This window comes from Sebastes fasciatus, chromosome 17 (assembly GCF_043250625.1).
Source record: "Sebastes fasciatus isolate fSebFas1 chromosome 17, fSebFas1.pri, whole genome shotgun sequence".
In the NCBI taxonomy this organism is placed as follows: domain Eukaryota; kingdom Metazoa; phylum Chordata; class Actinopteri; order Perciformes; family Sebastidae; genus Sebastes; species Sebastes fasciatus.
In genome coordinates this window covers 31979165-32000694 of record NC_133811.1, presented here as the reverse complement: position 1 = coordinate 32000694, position 21530 = coordinate 31979165, and the positions used below count along the sequence as shown (strand labels likewise).

The 21530-nt window shown below is 42.3% G+C and overlaps 3 protein-coding genes across 4 annotated transcripts in view; 2 read left to right on the top strand and 1 right to left on the bottom strand.

Annotated features, from left to right (window-relative positions):
• Positions 1–21530, top strand: part of LOC141754340 (homeobox protein MOX-2-like) — a 258572-nt gene that overhangs the window by 117790 nt on the left and 119252 nt on the right. The window lies entirely within an intron of this gene.
• LOC141754334 (ankyrin repeat and MYND domain-containing protein 2-like) lies at positions 784–10304 on the bottom strand. Of its 2 annotated transcripts, none has more exons than XM_074613329.1 (10): positions 9964–10304; positions 9515–9579; positions 7146–7284; positions 6319–6417; positions 6078–6238; positions 5505–5719; positions 4621–4729; positions 3573–3701; positions 2264–2387; positions 784–2038 (listed from the first exon to the last, which is right to left on the bottom strand). In XM_074613329.1, exons 1-10 carry the CDS (start codon positions 10028–10030, stop codon positions 1881–1883), a joined length of 1266 nt encoding a protein of 421 aa, XP_074469430.1. In that variant the 5' UTR covers positions 10031–10304; the 3' UTR covers positions 784–1880. The 2 variants fall into 2 exon arrangements, with proteins under 2 accessions (XP_074469430.1, XP_074469429.1); XM_074613328.1 differs by having other exon boundaries at positions 785–2038; positions 4594–4729; positions 9964–10303.
• Positions 15806–21530, top strand: part of wdr73 (WD repeat domain 73) — a 13179-nt gene continuing 7454 nt past the window's right edge. Inside the window, exons 1-2 of the mRNA XM_074613576.1 lie at positions 15806–15934; positions 16727–16794. Coding sequence (XP_074469677.1) covers positions 15876–15934; positions 16727–16794 — 127 coding nt within the window. The 5' untranslated portion in view covers positions 15806–15875. The remainder of the gene's footprint in view (positions 15935–16726; positions 16795–21530) is intronic.

Here is a 21530-nt window from a genome sequence, read left to right as displayed (position 1 = left end):
CCTTCTGGCATCACTTTGAAGATCTGTCTTCAAGCTGTCGTACAGTTAATGTAAAGACTGTCGTAGTTTAGTCGCTGTTCTAAAGTTAAAGTAATCTCTAATCAGAGGTCATAACCTCGTCCACATATAAGCAGTAATTAATAAGACTTAAGATAATCTTTTTCATCCTATAAAAAAGCTTTTTAGCATCAATGTTGATGCTGCTAATAAAGTAAACCTCAAACTAAGATTCAGTCTCAACAGAAGAGAAGGAAGAAGCTGCCATCTAGTGTTGAGATTGGGGTAATATTAGAATACGGAAGATTAAGGAGGAACACTTTAAATATGTAATGCTTCATAACTCCATGGAGTTTGTGTCGGTTTGTTATTTGTTGTCTGCCGCCGCGGCTCAATTTACCGTGAGCTGGAATGAGCTAGAAACATGAAACTTGGCACAATAACTGGAAATGATGTGCATGCGCTTCTCAGTAAATATGACCCAAATCGACCACATGGTGGCGCTGTAATTAACGGCCAAACACGCGATTTTGGAAAGGCCACGCCCCTCACACCGTAAGTCTGATTGACTTGAAATTTGACCCACATGTCCAGCTCCATGTGATCTACAATAAAGCCTCTGGGACCACTAAAGTCCGCCTAACTAGATTTTCAACCATTTTTGACATCTCCTCCTAAACCGTACATCCGATTTCTACCAAATGTTCTGTGGATCATTATTGGACTGAGTTCGTCTATATATGTTATAAGCTTGTTGATAGCTCATTGCATTTTGAAGATATTGATCAACGAACTTTTCAACAGGCGGGGCTTAGCAGGAAATTGACCATAATTCATGGACCATTAGTCCAATCATCATAAATCTTGGTAGATATCTTCAGTACGTGTTTGGGAATAAGCGTACCAAAGCATTTTCCACTCAACCCATAGGGGGCGCCACAAATATCAAAAACTTGTACCTCAACATCCGGTGTACAGAATTTTATCAAATTTGGTGCACATACTCTGGGGGCAAGTATTAACCAAGATCTGAAGTGTCATATTGATCGGTGCATGTGGGCGTGGCCTATTTAGCATTATATGCTAAATTATGCCTTTGCTCAATTTGCTGTGAGCTGGAATGAGCTAGAGACATAAAACTTGGTACCATAACTGTACTTTATGGGTTGTAATGGTCCTTTAAAGGAATTTCAGCAGGTAAAAAGGACTGAGTGGGCTATAATCTGTCAGATATAATCCTCGTGAATGATATCAAACCATTCTGAGATCTAAATAAACTTCCAGTCATCAGGTAGGAGCTGAAATCAGTTTTTGTGTATGACAATGTCAAGGTAAATGAAATCCTTTGATAACTGCATTGAAAGAGAACAAAAAACATACAGATTTCTATCAGGTATTTAAATTCGGTAGCATTATAGTATTATTACAGATGCAACAAAGATCCCCGTCCCAACTCAAACCGAGCCGTTCCCATTACAGTTCCAGGTTGGCCAGCACACACTAGCACCACACAGCCAGCTCTGCAACACCGTCACTGTTTCTCTTCTTGTGTCTGTTGATATGCAAACAAACTTAAGTTATATGAATCACTTGTTTTGACCTTTGACTAACCTTTCCCCAGGTTTACACGCTAATTCATTCACAACGTTTGGAGGTATCCTGCTAAGAAACTGTTACACAACTACCAACGTTAGACCTTCTGTCTCTCTTATTCACTAATCAGACTAAAGGGGTTCTAGCTGGTGTGAAATATATACAAACAGGATGCACCCTGCTGACATAGTTTCTGTTAAGCCTCGCCGCTCCATTTATAACCTTTGTGTAAATCCCCCAGAAGAGATGACTCAGCATGATTCAGGACCCTTTTGGTCGTCTGTCTCGCCTCAGTCTTGAGGGCAGGACGGTCCCTCAGCGGAGGACGTGGACGGACAGACCAGGAGCTCTGCAGGACAGCCTCCAGCAGCAGCCACCTGCTCCTCCGCACGCAGACACAGCTCCTGCAGGAAGTTGGCCGTCTCCATCACCAGGTTGCTCTCGTCATCTAACCGGAGGCAGAGATGCACGGAGTGATTACGTCTGCTGTGTATATTTAACACACTAAACTGTTAAAGCTAGGGTTGGTAATGTGGACAAACTAGATCTTAACAGTCAGAGAGACTTTATGACTGGTGTGAACTCCCTCTCTGCTGCGCAGTGAAACGCTCATAACCATCTGTGTTCTTCTGAAGTAACTCAGTAACCTGAGTGAAGTGTTCTCCTACAGCACCTTTCAGCTCTTTCAGCCTCGGCGTATCCTTCTCCAGGTCGGCGTCCTGCTCCTGCAGAGAACGGCACATCTTCTTATGGGTGAACCAGTGGAGCTTCTGGCACGTCAAGCTGCAGTAAGTCACCTTCAAGACAAATCAAAGGAAACGTGACCTGCTGATACAGATACAGATACAGAGAGCTTTATTTATCCCCGAAGGGCAATTCAGTTTCTACAGTCCACCGAGACATCTACACATTCATACTGAACAGTCATCAACGACAGAGGGAACACAGTAGAGGGCATATGGGGAGATGCAAGATCAATAGAAGTATGAGAATAAAAAATATTTGAAATAGAAACAATAAATTCATGAATAAAAACAATACGAGATAAAAGAATAAATAGAATAAAGTGCCAAGAGTATTGCACATAACAAATTACATTCGGTGTATGTACCTAATTGCAAACACGGACAACCATCATATGGTTTGTGCAAAATAACAAAATAAAAACATTTTGTTCATTGAAGATAGTTACTCTGCGTTCAGCAGCGTAATGACGGAGGGAATGAACAACTCTGAGTAGCGGTTTGTCTTTGTGGGAGGCGGCAAAGAGCGCCGTCCTGAAGGCGGTAGTGTAAACTCACTGGACAGGATTAATAATACTCTTGGCCTTCTGGAGAAGTTTCTCCCAGAGAGAGTTTAAGTCTCTCTGCTGGGCTCTGATGATTTTGGATCAGACTTTCACGATATCGTTTAGGCAATTCCTGTCCTTCATAGACAAACCGTTAAACCAGCAGATGAATGAAAAAGTTAACAGGCTCTCAATATAGAACAAGTAGACAGTACACAGGATAGATCTACACACACCAAAGGAGCTGATTTTCCGCAGTAAATGGATTCTCTGTTGACTTCGCTTAACAATTGACTGTGTTTACATCGAACTAGAGATGAGAGTCAAACACTGTAACAGGTACTTATAAGAGTCCACGATTTCAACATCATCGCCATGAATTATACTAGGAGTGGGATTAACCTTGTTTTCCTAATATCAATCACAAGTTTCTTAGTTTTTGAAACGTTGAGATCAAGGAAATGTTTGTCACACCGCTCGACAAAGACAGGAAGAACGCAGCCGTGATCCTACTCCGCCCCCCGGAGGAGCGACAGGAGCGCAGTGTCGTCTGAATATTTCACTAATAAGCTGCCCTTTCACTAAGAAGGGCAGCTTATTAGTGAAATGTTTGGTGGTAGTTCAACATGTATATATCTTTGATGATATTTTTGATTATTTTACAGATGGGGGCTTTCACCAGACTTTGACTTACTGCTTTACAAAGAGAGCACCTCTTGTCGGCTCCCCTCTCCCCACACGTAGCACAGTAGTCAGCATCTACAAACGTCATCTGACCTGCGATGGCCTGGGTCAACACTGAGTACGCCGTTGGATCATTGCCCTGGAAATCAGATATAATGGTGTATTAAAGTTACATCAACAACAGCGATTCAAAAGAAACTGATAACTCGATAACCTATAACGCCTCTATCATAAAGTCCATGATCGATTATGTGATCGTATCGTCTGATCTGAGGCCGATGTTCTGGACACTCGGGTGAAGAGAGGGGCGGAGCTGTCAACAATCGTATCCGGGCTGCTGGGTGGAGGTCTGCGCTCTCCGAGTGCCATTCTAGTTTCTATTTATTATAGCTGCGATGTTGGAGGGTTCCAGCGTACGGCACACTGTGCATGTGTCATACCCCCACAGCTCAAGACCGTGTCCTAGCCTTCATTAAATAGAACTGGTGTTAGTGAGAACAAAGCAGTGAATCAGAGAAATCACAGCGGTTACTAAAGCACACGACCACAACTTCTCACAACTCCACACAGCTCCACACAGCTTTGTGGGAAGATGCCGAGTTGCTGGACTTTTGAATGTGTGCAGCCGAAGGGCAGGCTTCATCCTGTCCACTGTGTGTGTGTGTGTGTGTGTGGCTCAGCGCTGCTCTCAGTCAAACTGGCACACCGATAGCAGCACTGGATCACGTGCACATAAAGAAACACAAGCCGTCCTCTGACAGAGCGACCTGAACAGGCTGCTGTTATTGGCTCGGGGTTACACCCCCACAACGGCCCCAAAGGCTCGTTACTGACGGCCAGCAGACTCCCCGAGTAACGAGAGAATCCAGGCAGACGGCTGCAGGTTGGTTTTACATTATTACATCATATATTAGACCTTTAACCTGCTCTAACACTCTAACACTATTCTTCCTCATTGATCCTGTAAAAACATTTTACTATATATATCTGTATATACAACACTTCAATTCTCTGATATGTTCTTCACTTACAATCTCTACCGGTGCAATGCTCCTCACCAGCTGCTGAAGGAGTGTGGCCTCACAGTAAGGAAACTTCCTGATACAGTCCCGGATGAACATCTCCTGGTACTGTGGGAAGCCGTCGCTGTCTCTCCCCCTCAGCAGGCTGGGACCCGGCAGCATCACAGCATCACAGCAGGAGAACAAGAGAGGACATCTATTAGAGCTAACATCCCAGTTTCACACAGTATATACAGTATATACAGTATATATGTACCTACAGTATATAGAGTATATATGTTCCTACAGTAGGGGCTGGATTCCTCTCATATCTGTTGTAGATATTTAGGATCCCAAGAGAATGAACCTGACTGATCGTGGTGGCTCCACTGGAGACGAGGCTCCGCTCTGTGCTCAGCAGGACACAACCTCTCAGCTGAGCCAACACGTTCTCATCCCAACTCGTCACATACTGACGCCTCGTCAGACCCCTGCTTACTAAAACCTGCTTAATGTTCGTTTAGGATGAGGAAACGACAGGCTTAAATTTACTACGTTTTTACAGTGAAAATGTGACTTGACGTTGTGAACACGGGACATGTTTGCGAGATGGCGCCGTGGACGGCTGCTGTGTCTCCAGCTCCTCCTCAACTTTGATCTGTTTTTTGTGTTTTATGTTGTTTTATCTGGAACCACCAGCACAGCGAGCCCAATCAGACAATATGATAGAGAACAAGTTTTACACCACCCCAGCACCGGAAGAGCTGTATGGAGTTATCGTCAGGGCCGAGACCTCACGGGCCGGAGGCTGCTTTATTGTGGCGGGGGATTTTAACAACGACAAACAGGAAAGTCCTGCTGAGATACCATCAACCCACGATGTGTGCTGCTGGCTGTAGTATATATTCAGGGTACAGACTCGTTCCACTCAGAAGCCTTACCTCTTGACCAGTGCATCCAGCTTGTCATCTCGTTTGTGTAGGAAGGCCAGGCATTTCTGCAGCACGCAGCTGATGTAGTGCATCTTCATGGCCAGGACCTCGTTCATGTCCTGCTGCTTCACACACTGCTCACACAGCAGGTCCATCACCTGGTAACACTGCTCCAGAGCCTCCACGTCCACCAGCGCAATGTTCTCCTTCACCAGCAGGACTATCTGACAGATTGGACAGTTGGTTTCACTAACATTTCTGGGCAGAGCTGTTCAGAGAGCAGACATGATGTCCCTGACTGAGACATGGAGGACAGAGGAAGTACTGTACATCAGCAGATCACCGGAGTCATAAGGATTCATCCTCTGGGCAACAAGAACATGTGGACCAAATGTTACGGCAATCCATCCAATAGTTGGAAAGATATTTCACAAAGGTCAGAGGCTGAATCCTGATGACTTTAAAGATCTCTTCCCTTTTCATCTGGCTTCTCCAGCAGGTCAAAGTTTTCACATAAGCAATCCCACATGCCAGTGAAGCTGTGAGTAAGCTTGCAGGTTTCAGCTCCTCAGGAGGCCTCACCTTGACCGGGTTGAGGTTGGTGGTCATAATGATCTTGTGTAAGGGTCCTGCCAGCCGGGGGGGCAGCCGGGGCTCCCTCTCCAGCCCCTGTGGTCTCGTGTAGAACTCCAGCCTCGCCAGCGAGAAGAAGTTGTTGATCACTGTTACGCAGTCGTGCTGGCCTGGAAGGAGAACGTACAGGTTGACATGTAAACCTCCTCACAGGTACTGGTTCAGCGGCTGCACAGTCTCACAGTCTCACCTACAAACGCTGCCATCTGAGCAGCGGAGCGACCCACTGAGTTCACCACGTCTTTCTCTGCTCCGGCCTCCAGCAGCATGGAGGTGATGTCTGTCTTCCCTGGAGGAGGTGGAGCAGTGATTGGATATTTAGAAACACGACATTACATTGCATAAGCAATTATTCCTCTAAACCAAGATGACAATAGTTAGTCTAGATCAGGGGTCAGCAACCTGCGTCTCTTCAGCTCCTCTCCAGTGGCTCCCTGTGGAGTTATAGAAATGGAAATGAATAACTGTTCTTTGTTTACATTTTCATTTTTATGTATCATTGTCGTAGGTCTATGGTACGACGGTACGACGGTACGACGGTACGACGGTACGACGGAGTATTAGGGTCACATTGAGGAAAAAAATACATCTGAGATTTAGAGTATAAAGTCATAATATTATAAAGAAGCAATTTTACGTGTTATTTTCTTTTTTTCTCATAAAGTTATGACTTTATTCTCGTTATATTACAACTTCTTTTCTGGTAAAGTTATGATTTTATTTTAATAATATTCTGACTTTATTGTGTAAGTCTCAGATGTTGTTTCCCTCAATGTGGCCCTAATACTCCGTAGTACATTGTCTCTTTGGCCCTCACTGCATTAGACTGATATACTATATACTTAGACTATCAACTGTGTTACCTTCATCACAATGATCACATGGTTTGCGGCTCCAGACAGATTATTTGTTTTTGTAGTTTTTGCCTATAATGGATCTTTTGATAGTGAAGGTTGCTGAGCCCTGGTCTAGTTCAACCAGACGTTAAGAGAGCCTAATGCAGTGACACAGTTATACCTGACAGGCCAGCGAACATGAGAGCCGTGTATCCGTATTCATGCTGGTTGCAGTTGACGTCGGCTCCGTGCTGCAGCAGCAGGCGACACATGTCGGCCTTGCCCTTATAGGCTGCGTGCATCAGAGGAGTCATGCCATACTAAAGAAACAGAGGAGATACACGAGGAGTTAGTTTATATGTGTGCTGATGAAGGTTTACAGCAGCCCGCTGCTCCTCATGCTGAGGATGGATTAAATGCAGAGGTCAAAGTTCATGTATGTACCTGTACAGTATTTAGTATATGACAAGTCTAATAAAGTATAACTTAAAGCTCTCCCTGCCCAAACGTGTTGGAGAGTTCCCAGCCTTCAGTCTCTCTCTAGAGCCGGTGTTACGTTTGTCCTCTCTGGGCTGCAGTAGAAACACGGAGGACTCTGTAGATATGATTCTAACGGAAACACGATTAGTTTATTATACACTAATGAAACCGTTATGAATACTATATTCCATCTCTGCTAATAGATCCCTCTAAATGCTATAGACACATTATTAATGTGTTTTCCAACACAACACTCTATCACTCTATTCAGACTGTCTTTTAACTTCTACATCATTTATCTTAAGTCTGCTGAACATGGTGATCGTAAGTTGATAGTGAAGGAAAGATAGTTTAGTCAGTGTTCGTGGTCCTTGGTCTCTCTTTGCAAATAATGATGAACAAAATAAAATAACGTTAAAGTTAAAGGTCCTATATTATTCTCTTTTTCTCTGGTTCAGGAAACAAACAGAGTTTCTGTGATTGTTTAAGACATTTGGTTAAAAGTTGTCTGTAATTATTTGATTTGACTATATTTGAAGAATGCTGGAAACTGATTGGGCAAAAGCAGCAAGTCCTCTATGAACTAATCCTGTAGGCAAATGTGCAAACTTCCTACATCACACACACACACACACACACACACACACACACACACACACACACACACACACACACACACACACACACACAGACAGACTTGTGTAACGCGTGTGTGTGTTGCGTGTGAAGGCGACGGTGTGAAGCTCTGTCACCATCACCTGATTCTGACAAACAGCCACTCTGGAGGAGTCTGTGAGCTACATGTAGTGGCGTGATGCTATTATCAAATAGCTTCGAGGGCGACGTCGGCCTCTCAGGAGTCGACTCCATATGTCTCCATCACAATGGATAACATATGTTACCGTGACACAACTGTTGCATTGTGGGTAGGTCATCTTCATTACCATCATCTTGTAACATGAACGTCCACTGAGCGCCGCCGTATCAGCAAATTACATTAAAACAAATATTTAAATTTAAAAAAAAGTGGCAGAGTTTCTCAACCTTGGGTTTGGGGCCCCACACGGGGTCACTTGATAAGAAGATAGGGTCCTGGAATATCTCTAAGATTTACAGTATGTATGTATGTTTGTTCCTTTTCATTAGTTCGATATAGGAGATCACGCTAAAAACAGATCATACACAAATGTAAATTTACAGGACCGTGACGGAGTATTAGGGCCGAGGGAGGGTGAGGGAAATAAATCTGAGATTTCGACAATAAATTTATAATATTACAAGAAAAAAAATCTTAATATTATGAGAAAAAAAACACAAGTTTAAGAGAAAAAAGTCGCATTATGAGAATAAAGTCATAATATTATAATATTATATAGTAGTAATTTGAAAGGGTAAATAGAGTGAAAATGAGGAACGTGGAGCATCTTGTGAAGTTCTACTTTAGTTTAGGTTTCACTAATAACCAAATACTTCATCTTCTGGCTCACCAGCAGCACATTATCATCAGCATCAGGACCTGGAACAGATTGTTATTAAAGAAACTGAGTTTATTCTAAAGAGAGAACCACACGGACCCGATGGAGGAACGGACTCTTTAGAGGAGGAGGAGATTATGACTTTATTCTCGTAAAGTTATGAATTTATTTTCTCGAGATCACAGATTTAGTTTCTGCTCGATATGGCCCTGATACTCCGTCATAGTCCTGTAAATTTACAGGAGTGAAGATGACTTTTGGGATGTAAAATAAGACGTCCCAATAAGGATGTAAATAAGTTAGGCTGGTTAAGGAAAGGTTGAGAAAGCCTGTAGTGTTAGGTTTGGAAATAATCTCTATTGATTGGTCCTTTCAATATGGAGATCAATCTAAATATATACATAAATATTATATATATATATATAAATTTAAATTCATTTTTTTACATTGGACAGAGTAGTTTGACAAAAACAATCTTAACTGAAGGTCCACTTACTTGCTTATTTGTATTTTGAAAGCCCCAGAAGCATCAGTTATTATTTATAAAATACTACAACTGCTAATATTAAAGCTAATGTTCCTTCTGTTGTCGTACCTCGTCCAAACAGTTGACCTGAACTTCTTTGCTGGCGAGCAGCTGGGCGGCTTCCTGAACATCACCTGCAGACCAAACGTATCTGTAAAAACAAACCTGACGGAAACTAACATCATATTCATACAGCATATACATATATATACATATATATACAATAACTATATAATCTGGTACTAATTATAGGGAAACCAAAATCTTACCATGAAAGAAAATGTAATTAAATATGAATTCATAATTTATTTATTATTTATTATTGGAAAGTCTTCATATATGTTGCATTGTACGCTGCATGCAGACAAATTTCATGTTTTTGCATGTTCAGCTGACCTGCTGTAAAATGACCTAAAGACTATATATATAGGTTATATTGAAATGAATTAGGGGGTAAATTAAACAGAGAATAAATGTCAAAGTGTAATCTTATAGCAGACCAGCAGCCTGCGACTCACCAGCAGCAATAACCTGCAGGATCTTCCTCTCCGATGGAGACAGAGGTCCTCTCTGAGGTGCAGCCATCCTCTCTGATCAGAATGAATGATCCGTCTCTTCTCTCCGGCTGACGGTTACAGTCTACTGAAGGACGAGAAACTGCACCGGACACAACTAAGAGTTGAGCCCTCCCTGGAACGTACCACTATAGACCAGAGGTCAGGGGTCAGCAACCTGCGGCCCTAATACTCCGTAGTACATTGTCTCTTTGTCCCTCAAATATACTTATATAATATATACTTAGACTATAAACTGTGTTACCTTCATCACAATGATCATGTTTTGCGGCTCCAGGCAGATTTTTTCTTTTTTTTTTTTGTTGCCTTTTAATTTAATTTTAATTACATTTTTTTCTTTTTTTATCAAATGTTGAAAACTTAATAAACATAATGTTGAGGAAAAAAAACACATTTATGTAATGGGAGTTCATTTAGTGTGTTTTAAATTTAAAGTTGTAATATTTTATACATTAATATGTATGTATATATGTTTTCTGTAAGACTTTAAATCTGTCTTTAATGACGCATATTGCGTAATCAGTTGTCGTGGCGCTCCCCGTCGCCTGTCGGTCGAGCTCATCCATCATTTGAGAGCCAATCATCTTGCGTATCGCTACCAAGATTCTACCAAGATTTGACCAATCGGAGGCCGCCCTGCTACCAAGAATGGCGACAGCCAATCACCGTCCGTTGCGTCTACCAAGATTTGACCAATCACACTCGCTATTGCTACCAAGATTGACGCCGGAAGCCACGCCCCTAGAAATCAACGTCAGGTCCCTTCAACGGAAAGTCAAGTCCTTCACCAGCATTTCTTTTCGACCCGACGTCTTTGCTATAGTTTGGGTAAGTTCATCGTTTACATTGGTGGCGAGCCAGCACGCTAGCGAGCTAATGTCATATCCACGTAACCTGGCTATCTCACACTAGTTGAAGTCGCGAACGACTCTCCATTCATAACCAGCTGACGTCAGCTGATATGATACTATGCTTTATTTTAGACAGCTGACAACACTAGTGTGTTAGCCTGTCTGTTTACATAGCACATTATGTAGCTTTAGCCCCTGTGTATATGAATTGTTTCAGAATGTTATAGTGTTAAGTTACAGGTTGTAAAGCAGTTGAGAATAAGACATGGTAATGCATAGGTCCAGTAAGGTACTCACCTGGTAACTAGTTTTAAAAAATGTAATTGTTTACAGATTCTGTATAGTAAGTACATTATTAGAAAACACTGTATCACAGACAGACAGAGGCAACTAAATGTTGCATAACCTCTTTTGCATGAGAAGTAATGGACACAGAGTGTAATTTATGTTAGTTTAGCTAGATTGGAGATCAGGATACAAGGATGTATTGTCATATGCATAAATAAACAAGTTATCAATGCAATGACATTCTTAGTTTGCTGGATCACTATTCTGTAGTGAAATATACTAAAAGTAAATATGAAATTAAGAAAGAAGAAAGAAATTATAACATAACATATAGCAGGCCATAATTTTACAATATAAGAGGACAGACCAAGCATATTCTCACTGTGTTTTGTTTTTTCCCCCAATCATACAGAATGGAGCCTAAATTTAGGAGGAGGGGGGATGGCCATGCTAGCCTCTTTGACACAGAGGAAGCAAAACGAATTAAGAGGGAGAACAGGCCATGGGTGCGGGCTCTGTCGCCTGAGAGGGTGAAAGAGTGCGAAGATGGCTGTTCTGCGTCGCGGTGGAGACCCGGGTTATGTGGTGGCATCAATGTCAGAGGAGTCAGGAAACTCTGATTCACACAACAACCTCGTCAACAAAAGAGCCTTCCAGGGGTACATCTCACATTATCCGGCAGGCCGTTATGCCATCCAGGTCAAGCGGGAGGTGAGATCCGCTAGAAGCCAGAGCCAACCTGCCACTGCTGCTGCTGCCACCTCCACACAGCCGCCCTCCAACTCACCACGGCCCTCAGCCTCTTCCCGAGCTGCAACCACCACACAGCTGCCCTCCAGCTCACCACGGCCCTCAGCCTCTTTGCGAGCAGGCCATCTCCACCCCAAAAATCACCTTCGTCAGCCCAGAGAGCCTGCCTCCTGCAGTTGAAAGGAAAGGAAGACCCTGTATGCCTAACAGCAGTGTGGCAAATCCCCACATCTTTGTTTTGCCCCCTAATACTGCAGGGATGGCCCAGCTAAAACAAAGACTGAACATAACTCCATCTGCTGGTCTTAGGCCGCCCTTCCTTGCAGCTCTCGAGCCGCCTCTCCAGGCAGCTCCCCAACCTCTCAGACCTCTCCTGCTTGCGCCCAGACCTCTCCTGTGTGCAGCCCAACCTCACCTGCCTGCACCACAACCTCTCTTGCCTGCCTTCCAATCTGTGGTTCCTGCAGGTTCTTCCCTGACAGATGTGCCTTACACCACTCAAAATTACCACAAGAGGAAAAGACAGGAGGAGGAACAGAGTGGCAAAAGGAAGAGGAAATACTCTTGGAAGAGTGACGCCATCACCTGCAAGCAGTGTCAGAGGGAGCGGGACCCTGCCACCCACCAACAGTACTTTGGGAATTGGTACTGCCAGGCCACAGCCACCGTGACTCTGGCTGAGTGGAGGGCTGCACTTGAAGCCCGGGGATATGGCACAAAAAAAGATACTCGACCCTGATAACTCTGTTCACATTAGCCTATATTGTATTGTATTATATACTATTTCATATACTGTATTGTATTCTAGTAATATAGTATTAATAATAATCTATTATATTCTATTATACAATACTATATTCTATTCTATTCTATTACATGGTATTATATTATATTATATGGTATTATATTATATTATATTTTATTATATTGCATTATATTATATATATATTATTCTAGTAACAATAGTATTTATAATATATATTTTTTATTGTATTATATATATATATACATATATATTCTGTTCTATTTTGTTCCATTACATTGTATTCCTGTTGATTTTATTTATTGTTGATAAATGTATATACCACTGATTGCACTGATTTTATTACTGTACTGTTTTTTAAAATTTGTTCATAATAAATATGTTATTAAGATGACTCAATACAAGTGTTCTTTTTCATTCAAATACAATGTACAGCATACCACTGAATTATATTATATACAATAAATATATATATACTCTTCTAGTAATAATAGTATTAATAATAATCTATTTTATTAGCCTATATTATATTAAATTATATTATAATATTATATATAAACTATTCTGTCCTGTTCCTAAATGATAGGCTATTAATTAATCACAATGGCAAGTGTATAAAGTTAATAGTCAATGCTTGTGATAAACAAAATATTGTAATATTTACATACAGCACACACTGCTTAATTTCTACCATAGATTAAGCACAACAGACAATATTAACACACCGTTTGAACCGCCTTAATAATAAAGCCAATTACATCTTTCATATCATTACAACACGGGATACGAGGCGATGATCATCAGCCGTGTTTTGGTAGCGCGTTAATGTTACTATTTATAGCATTAATAGCTCGACGATCTGCGATAATAAAGCCAATAGGAAATAGCGATAATAATGATAAATGACCGTCATTATAACGGCAACGATAAAAGATCCACCTTAGAACCATCTATTCATGTGTGTTTGCTAAATATTAATGGCATGAGGTTTGGGTGACACGGGTTTCGAGGCGAGGATCAGCAGACATATTCTGGTAGTGTGTTACTATTTTTAGCAACCGTACCACGACCAACCGGCTACTTCCTTGGCCGAGTGGTTAAGGCGATGGACTAGAAATCCATTGGGGTCTCCCCGCGCAGGTTCGAATCCTGCCGACAACGAGACTTGAGTTTTCTGTTCTGATATCAACAGTACTTTAGTTCACTTTCACCTTTCTATCTATCTACCTTTCTATCTATCTACCTTTCTATCTCTCTACCTTTATATCTATCTACCTTTATATCTATCTACCTTTATATCTATCTACCTTTCTATCTCTCTACCTTTATATCTCTCTACCTTTATATCTCTCTACCTTTATATCTCTCTACCTTTCTATCTATCTACCTTTATATCTATCTACCTTTATATCTCTCTACCTTTCTATCTATCTACCTTTATATCTATCTACCTTTATATCTCTCTACCTTTCTATCTCTCTACCTTTCTATCTATCTACCTTTATATCTCTCTACCTTTCTATCTCTCTACCTTTATATCTCTCTACCTTTATATCTATCTACCTTTCTATCTCTCTACCTTTATATCTCTCTACCTTTCTATCTATCTACCTTTATATCTATCTACCTTTCTATCTCTCTACCTTTATATCTATCTACCTTTATATCTATCTACCTTTCTATCTCTCTACCTTTATATCTCTCTACCTTTCTATCTATCTACCTTTATATCTATCTACCTTTATATCTATCTACCTTTATATCTCTCTACCTTTATATCTCTCTACCTTTATATCTATCTACCTTTCTATCTATCTACCTTTATATCTCTCTACCTTTCTATCTATCTACCTTTCTATCTCTCTACCTTTATATCTCTCTACCTTTATATCTATCTACCTTTATATCTCTCTACGTTTCTATCTATCTACCTTTATATCTCTCTACCTTTATATCTCTCTACCTTTCTATCTCTCTACCTTTCTATCTCTCTACCTTTATATCCATCATGCTCACATTGGGCGTTAACCCGAATCACAACGACATTAACAAATAACAGCACTTAAGATACAATTATGATACAAAGATCATAGAAGCCAGCATTAATGGTCATTATTAATTACATTTAAAACTAATATTTGCGCACTTCACTTCATAAAATGAGTAAGTTATTGATAAGTTATTAATAAGTTATTGTAATATACCAGTTTCTTTCCTCAGGCCATCACTGTTTACGGCCTTTACGGCTATAGACTGATGTTTACGGCCTTACGGCTATAGACTGATGTTTACGGTCTTTACGGCAGTAGACTGATATTTACGGCTATAGACTTTGGTGATGGGGATTCCGTCTCTTTTAGTGATCCAGATCATTTGGCTGGGCTCACCAAGAAGAGCCGGTTCTTTCGGCTCCTAAACGGCTCTTCATTTTACTTCACTTCTGCCTTTTATAATTCCGCCAAATTTAGCTTTAGCTGTTTTGACCTATGATTAGTATGTGTGCACATATATCACTTCAATTATTCAATATAATTATACTAAACCTTATAATTTCCAGAATACCGTCAGTTTACATGCTGCTTCGTTTCCGACTGTCACTCATCTTGTCTGCTATTCGCACACCGCAGCGCACTCCTCTTTCTCTCTTCATCTCCCTCCTGCTCTGTACCTGTAGACCGTCAGCACGCCGCGCACCCCCGCCCCTCCCAGCTTCAGAATCAGAATGGTGTTTATTGCCAGGTGTAAGAGGTATACACTAGGAATTTGCTTTGGTTTTGTTGGTGCAAGTCAAACAGTATAATAACAAAAGAATAGATAAAAACGTTAGAATAAAAAAAATGGAATTTCTACCAATATACAATTGATGGTATGATCCTTGTCTGTCATCACCTGATTGGTCGCACGGACGTCATTAACACAACATTCAGTCACAGTCAGTGCTTGGAGTGCCTGTGGTGCGGAGAAGATCATCATATGATTCTGCCTTCAATTAATTAAAGAAAGAAAAAAAATGGTTCTCTGATGGGAGCCGGCTCTTATCGTTCACTTAAAAGAACCGGCTCAATTAACCGGATCGTTCGTAACCGACACGTCACTAGGAGACTGGTGTTTACGGCCTTTACGGCAGTAGACTGGTGTTTCCGGCAGCAGTGCAGCATGGAGGGATGTGTTATTGATTATTGGATGTGTTATTGACGGCTGAGATGGAAGAAACGGACTTTAATGATCTTCTAGATGATTGGTTCATCGACTCCCTGAAGACGTGAGAACTCTTTACTCTCTGGTTAAACTGTTAAACTGTTAAAGTGTTACACAGTTAGCTGCTTCATTCATCCAAACTGAACTCCGTTTATTTCCCTGTAGCTCCCCTCAGGTGATCATTCGTTATAGAAAACATCAGAACACGTTTCCTGCTTCTATTTAACACATGTTTCAGTTCGGCTCGCTTTAATTAGACTTAGCTGCTCCTTATCTCACTGAAAGATGAAGCTGAAGAAGTGATTATAGACATGATCTCAGAGGACTATCTGTCCTTTTAATATAAATATCTTATAAAGGTTCATCTGATCTGATCTATATCTGAGCCGAATGGACGAGTGGGTTCTATTGATTAAGAACATGACGTTGTATTTTATATCTCAGGTTTGGTGTTTGACCCTGAGAGAGGAAAACATAAATATGGCATTTATTTAAAGGAGTCTGGTGTCAAGATAAAAACCCTGCAGGTCTGAAGAACTAAACACCATTAAAACAAACACTCACTAATGAGTCCCATAACACTGACACACACACACACACATATATATATATATATATACTGGACTGTTTTAATATGATTTAACATTATGGGTAAGTGAAGCTGGAGAGAAATCCACATTTAATTAACATTTAATTTAATTCAGGTTAGCTGTCAGGATTCCTTTCTTAATATTTTCATTAAACTCTGCAGCTCCTACAACACTTAATAATCCTGCTGATGATGTATAATTTGGTTGATTTTGGTTCTGAACTTGTTGAAGTCTTTAATACCTGTTTTAATGTCTGGTTTGTTCAGGTACAAAGATCTTCATGTGTATCAGCTGGAACATCCCACACAGGTCATCGAGTGGACGTCAGGGAGGAGTGAGTTCATGTCATTATAACAATCATTACATCTTTACATTATCTGACATTATTATATTTCAAATGAGTCTGACTGAGAATCCAAAAGTAGGACGGATTTCTATTACGGCCACATGGAGGGGGAAAAGAGAGTAAAGGCGTAACTACAAGAATAAAGTCATAAGTTTAAGAGAAAAGAGAGTTTGCACAGAATGAAGATAAACTTAGCAGATAAGCTCATGAGCTAAACATTATGTCTAATGAAGGAATGTGAAAAACGGCTTCCACACCTTTAAAATATTGTTTTATGAATTACGTGTGCTAAATCTGTTCCCTCTTAGCAACAGAAAGCATTTCGTTGAGCCTCCTCCTGAAACATGGTGACGATGGAGACTTCCACTTTAATAACATTATGTTTTTTAGCAGTAATCATGTCTGCCTCGAGAGCCTGACTTTACCAACTTACAGTCTGGCTGAATGTTTATTTCATATGAATATGTCACCCCAGATATTACCCAGTACTGGACCGAATGAGAGTGATCCTTCTGCAATACTACGTCTGTCACATACACAGACACACACACATACATACACACACACACACACACACACACACACACACACACACACACACACACACACACACACACACACACACACACGGGAGAAACTGTTTCAAATATCCTACTAAGTTTAGTCTTAGCTCAGGGGTCAGCAACCTTTACTATCAACAGAGCCACTTCAGGCAAACAAAACAAAAACATATAAGAATCTGTCTGGAGCTGCAAAACATGTGATCATTGTGATGAAGGTAACTCTAGGTCAAAAATGACTTTAAAAAACAGGTCTGAAAAAAGTCTGGAAAAAATGTCTGAAAAAAAAAGTTTGAAAAATGCTGTAAAATAAAGTCTAAACAAAGTCTGAAAAAAAAAGCAACAACAATAATACATTACAACGTCATACACAAACTCTCTCGAGAGTTGGAAGTGACAACAGTGAGGTTTCCAGAAGTGAAAATCTCATTCATATTCAATCAATTCAAACTTTATTGAAGACTCAAGGTCCAGATAAGAAAAAAGAAAAAAAAATCTGAAAAAAAGCTAGAGAGACTCCTGATCTAGAGTAATGCAGTCCGTCTAAGACTTTAAAGGTCACCTATTATGCAAAATGCACTTTTCCATGTCTTTTAAACATCAATATCTGTCCCCAGTGTGTCTACAGGCCACCATAGTATCATAAAAGACCATCCTCTCTCTTTTTCTCCTGCTCCGTTTGTCCGGAAATGGGTGCAGAAACAACGCTGCGCAGCTTTTCTTTTCTTCTGACGTCATTAGGGAATGCAAGTCACGTGAGGGTTTCCTGGTCGAACCAGAGAGAACCTTCAGTAGCTGACCCCGCCCCACAGCGCGTCACTGTCTCTCCTCCTCAACCTAACTTGAGCAAAGTAGCTCCTACTGTTAGTCTGCAAGAACCAGCAGAACCGTCTTCTCTAAATATAACATGTTCTTTCACAAAGGCTTTATGTAATTACACTGTTTAAACAGATGATATTTATATATTATATATATTTGATGTCATGCATGTAGCAGAGTACAGGGAGTAAATAGTGACTGTAAGCAACACAACACATTTCTGTTTCACAGTCAAACTTTATTTGAGTTGACAGATGACAATATTAATTATTCACAGCATTTGTAATCATCTCACCTGTTAGTTAGTTATGTTAACATGGTACAGGAGAAAGTCTTCAGCTCTGGTAAACTATGGTAAGCTAAGCTCCGGTGGTCTGTAGTCATGGTAACACAGAGACAGCTACTACTGTAAATAATATACCATTACTCTGATCTTCCATACATTTATCTTTTAGCAGAAATAATGAACTGACTACTGTTTCACATCTTCTATTTTCCACCCTGATGGTCGCTGTGTTTACACACCGTGTCATAGCGGTAGCATGTAGCTAACCCGTTAGCATGTAGCTACATGCTAACGGGTTAGCTACATGCTACCGGGTTAGCTTTGTATCTCCATGTAAACAGAGCCATCTGCTCTCAGCTGTCTGCTCTCAGCTGTCTGCTCTCAGCCATCTGCTCTCAGCTGTCTGCTCTCAGCTGTCTGCTCTCAGCTGTCTGCTCTCAGCTGTCTGCTCTCAGCTATCTGCTCTCAGCTGTCTGCTCTCAGCTATCTGCTCTCAGCTGTCTGCTCTCAGCTATCTGCTCTCAGCTGTCTGCTCTCAGCTATCTGCTCTCAGCTATCTGCTCTCAGCTGTCTGCTCACAGCTGTCTGCTCTCAGCTATCTGCTCTCAGCTATCTGCTCTCAGCTGTCTGCTCTCAGCTGTCTGCTCTCAGCTGTCTGCTCTCAGCTATCTGCTCTCAGCTGTCTGCTCTCAGCTGTCTGCTCTCAGCTGTCTGCTCTCAGCTGTCTGCTCTCAGCTGTCTGCTCTCAGCTGTCTGCTCTCAGCTATCTGCTCTCAGCTGTCTGCTCTCAGCTATCTGCTCTCAGCTGTCTGCTCTCAGCTATCTGCTCTCAGCTGTCTGCTCTCAGCTGTCTGCTCTCAGCTGTCTGCTCTCAGCCATCTGCTCTCAGCTGTCTGCTCTCAGCTGTCTGCTCTCAGCTGTCTGCTCTCAGCTGTCTGCTCTCAGCTATCTGCTCTCAGCTGTCTGCTCTCAGCTATCTGCTCTCAGCTGTCTGCTCTCAGCTATCTGCTCTCAGCTGTCTGCTCTCAGCTATCTGCTCTCAGCTATCTGCTCTCAGCTGTCTGCTCACAGCTGTCTGCTCTCAGCTATCTGCTCTCAGCTATCTGCTCTCAGCTGTCTGCTCTCAGCTATCTGCTCTCAGCTGTCTGCTCTCAGCTATCTGCTCTCAGCTGTCTGCTCTCAGCTGTCTGCTCTCAGCTATCTGCTCTCAGCTGTCTGCTCTCAGCTGTCTGCTCTCAGCTATCTGCTCTCAGCTGTCTGCTCTCAGCTATCTGCTCTCAGCTGTCTGCTCTCAGCTATCTGCTCTCAGCTGTCTGCTCTCAGCTGTCTGCTCTCAGCTATCTGCTCTCAGCTGTCTGCTCTCAGCTGTCTGCTCTCAGCTGTCTGCTCTCAGCTATCTGCTCTCAGCTGTCTGCTCTCAGCTGTCTGCTCTCAGCTATCTGCTCTCAGCTGTCTGCTCTCAGCTGTCTGCTCTCAGCTATCTGCTCTCAGCTATCTGCTCTCAGCTATCTGCTCTCAGCTGTCTGCTCACAGCTGTCTGCTCTCAGCTATCTGCTCTCAGCTATCTGCTCTCAGCTGTCTGCTCTCAGCTATCTGCTCTCAGCTGTCTGCTCTCAGCTATCTGCTCTCAGCTGTCTGCTCTCAGCTGTCTGCTCTCAGCTGTCTGCTCTCAGCTATCTGCTCTCAGCTGTCTGCTCTCAGCTGTCTGCTCTCAGCTGTCTGCTCTCAGCTGTCTGCTCTCAGCTGTCTGCTCTCAGCTGTCTGCTCTCAGCTGTCTGCTCTCAGCTGTCTGCTCTCAGCTATCTGCTCTCAGCTGTCTGCTCTCAGCTATCTGCTCTCAGCTGTCTGCTCTCAGCTATCTGCTCTCAGCTGTCTGCTCTCAGCTATCTGCTCTCAGCTGTCTGCTCTCAGCTGTCTGCTCTCAGCTGTCTGCTCTCAGCCATCTGCTCTCAGCTGTCTGCTCTCAGCTGTCTGCTCTCAGCTGTCTGCTCTCAGCTGTCTGCTCTCAGCTATCTGCTCTCAGCTGTCTGCTCTCAGCTATCTGCTCTCAGCTGTCTGCTCTCAGCTATCTGCTCTCAGCTGTCTGCTCTCAGCTATCTGCTCTCAGCTATCTGCTCTCAGCTGTCTGCTCACAGCTGTCTGCTCTCAGCTATCTGCTCACAGCTGTCTGCTCTCAGCTATCTGCTCACAGCTGTCTGCTCTCAGCTATCTGCTCTCAGCTATCTGCTCTCAGCTGTCTGCTCTCAGCTATCTGCTCTCAGCTGTCTGCTCTCAGCTATCTGCTCTCAGCTGTCTGCTCTCAGCTGTCTGCTCTCAGCTGTCTGCTCTCAGCTATCTGCTCTCAGCTGTCTGCTCTCAGCTGTCTGCTCTCAGCTATCTGCTCTCAGCTGTCTGCTCTCAGCTATCTGCTCTCAGCTGTCTGCTCTCAGCTATCTGCTCTCAGCTGTCTGCTCTCAGCTGTCTGCTCTCAGCTATCTGCTCTCAGCTGTCTGCTCTCAGCTGTCTGCTCTCAGCTGTCTGCTCTCAGCTATCTGCTCTCAGCTGTCTGCTCTCAGCTGTCTGCTCTCAGCTATCTGCTCTCAGCTGTCTGCTCTCAGCTGTCTGCTCTCAGCTGTCTGCTCTCAGCTGTCTGCTCTCAGCTGTCTGCTCTCAGCTATCTGCTCTCAGCTATCTGCTCTCAGCTATCTGCTCTCAGCTGTCTGCTCTCAGCTGTCTGTTCTCCTCTGGGATGATTCTGTCGGTCATTTCTCACAGATGGATCTGTAAAGACAGACGTAAAACAGAGTGTATGTTTACGGTTTACAGAGTTGATGCATGAGGTAAACACTGAGTTAACTAACAGAGATATAAACAGCATTATTTACCTGAGAGAAACCGTCAGGAAAACCTGGAATCTGGACCGCAGATGTTCATCATGTGTCGCCGATTTCTGATCAGATTCCTCCGGTAACGTGCGCTGGGTGAAGTTTCTGGTTTATAAACTTTAAAGTGGTTTATAAACTCTATTCTAGCTCCTCTCTCTCCACTCGTCCAGAGAGAGAGAGAGAGAGAGAGAGAGA

Bases quoted from the DNA above. Each gene is read 5' to 3' on its own strand.
- LOC141754334 (XM_074613328.1), bottom strand. From the start codon at position 10,030: ATGGCTGCACCTCAGAGAGGACCTCTGTCTCCATCGGAGAGGAAGATC. The intron at 6,418-7,145 runs GTATAACTGTGT...CACCTCCTCCAG, and splicing joins CATGTTCGCTGGCCTGTCAG to GGAAGACAGACATCACCTCC. The intron at 4,730-5,504 runs GTAAGGCTTCTG...GCCGGGTCCCAG, and splicing joins CTGGATGCACTGGTCAAGAG to CCTGCTGAGGGGGAGAGACA.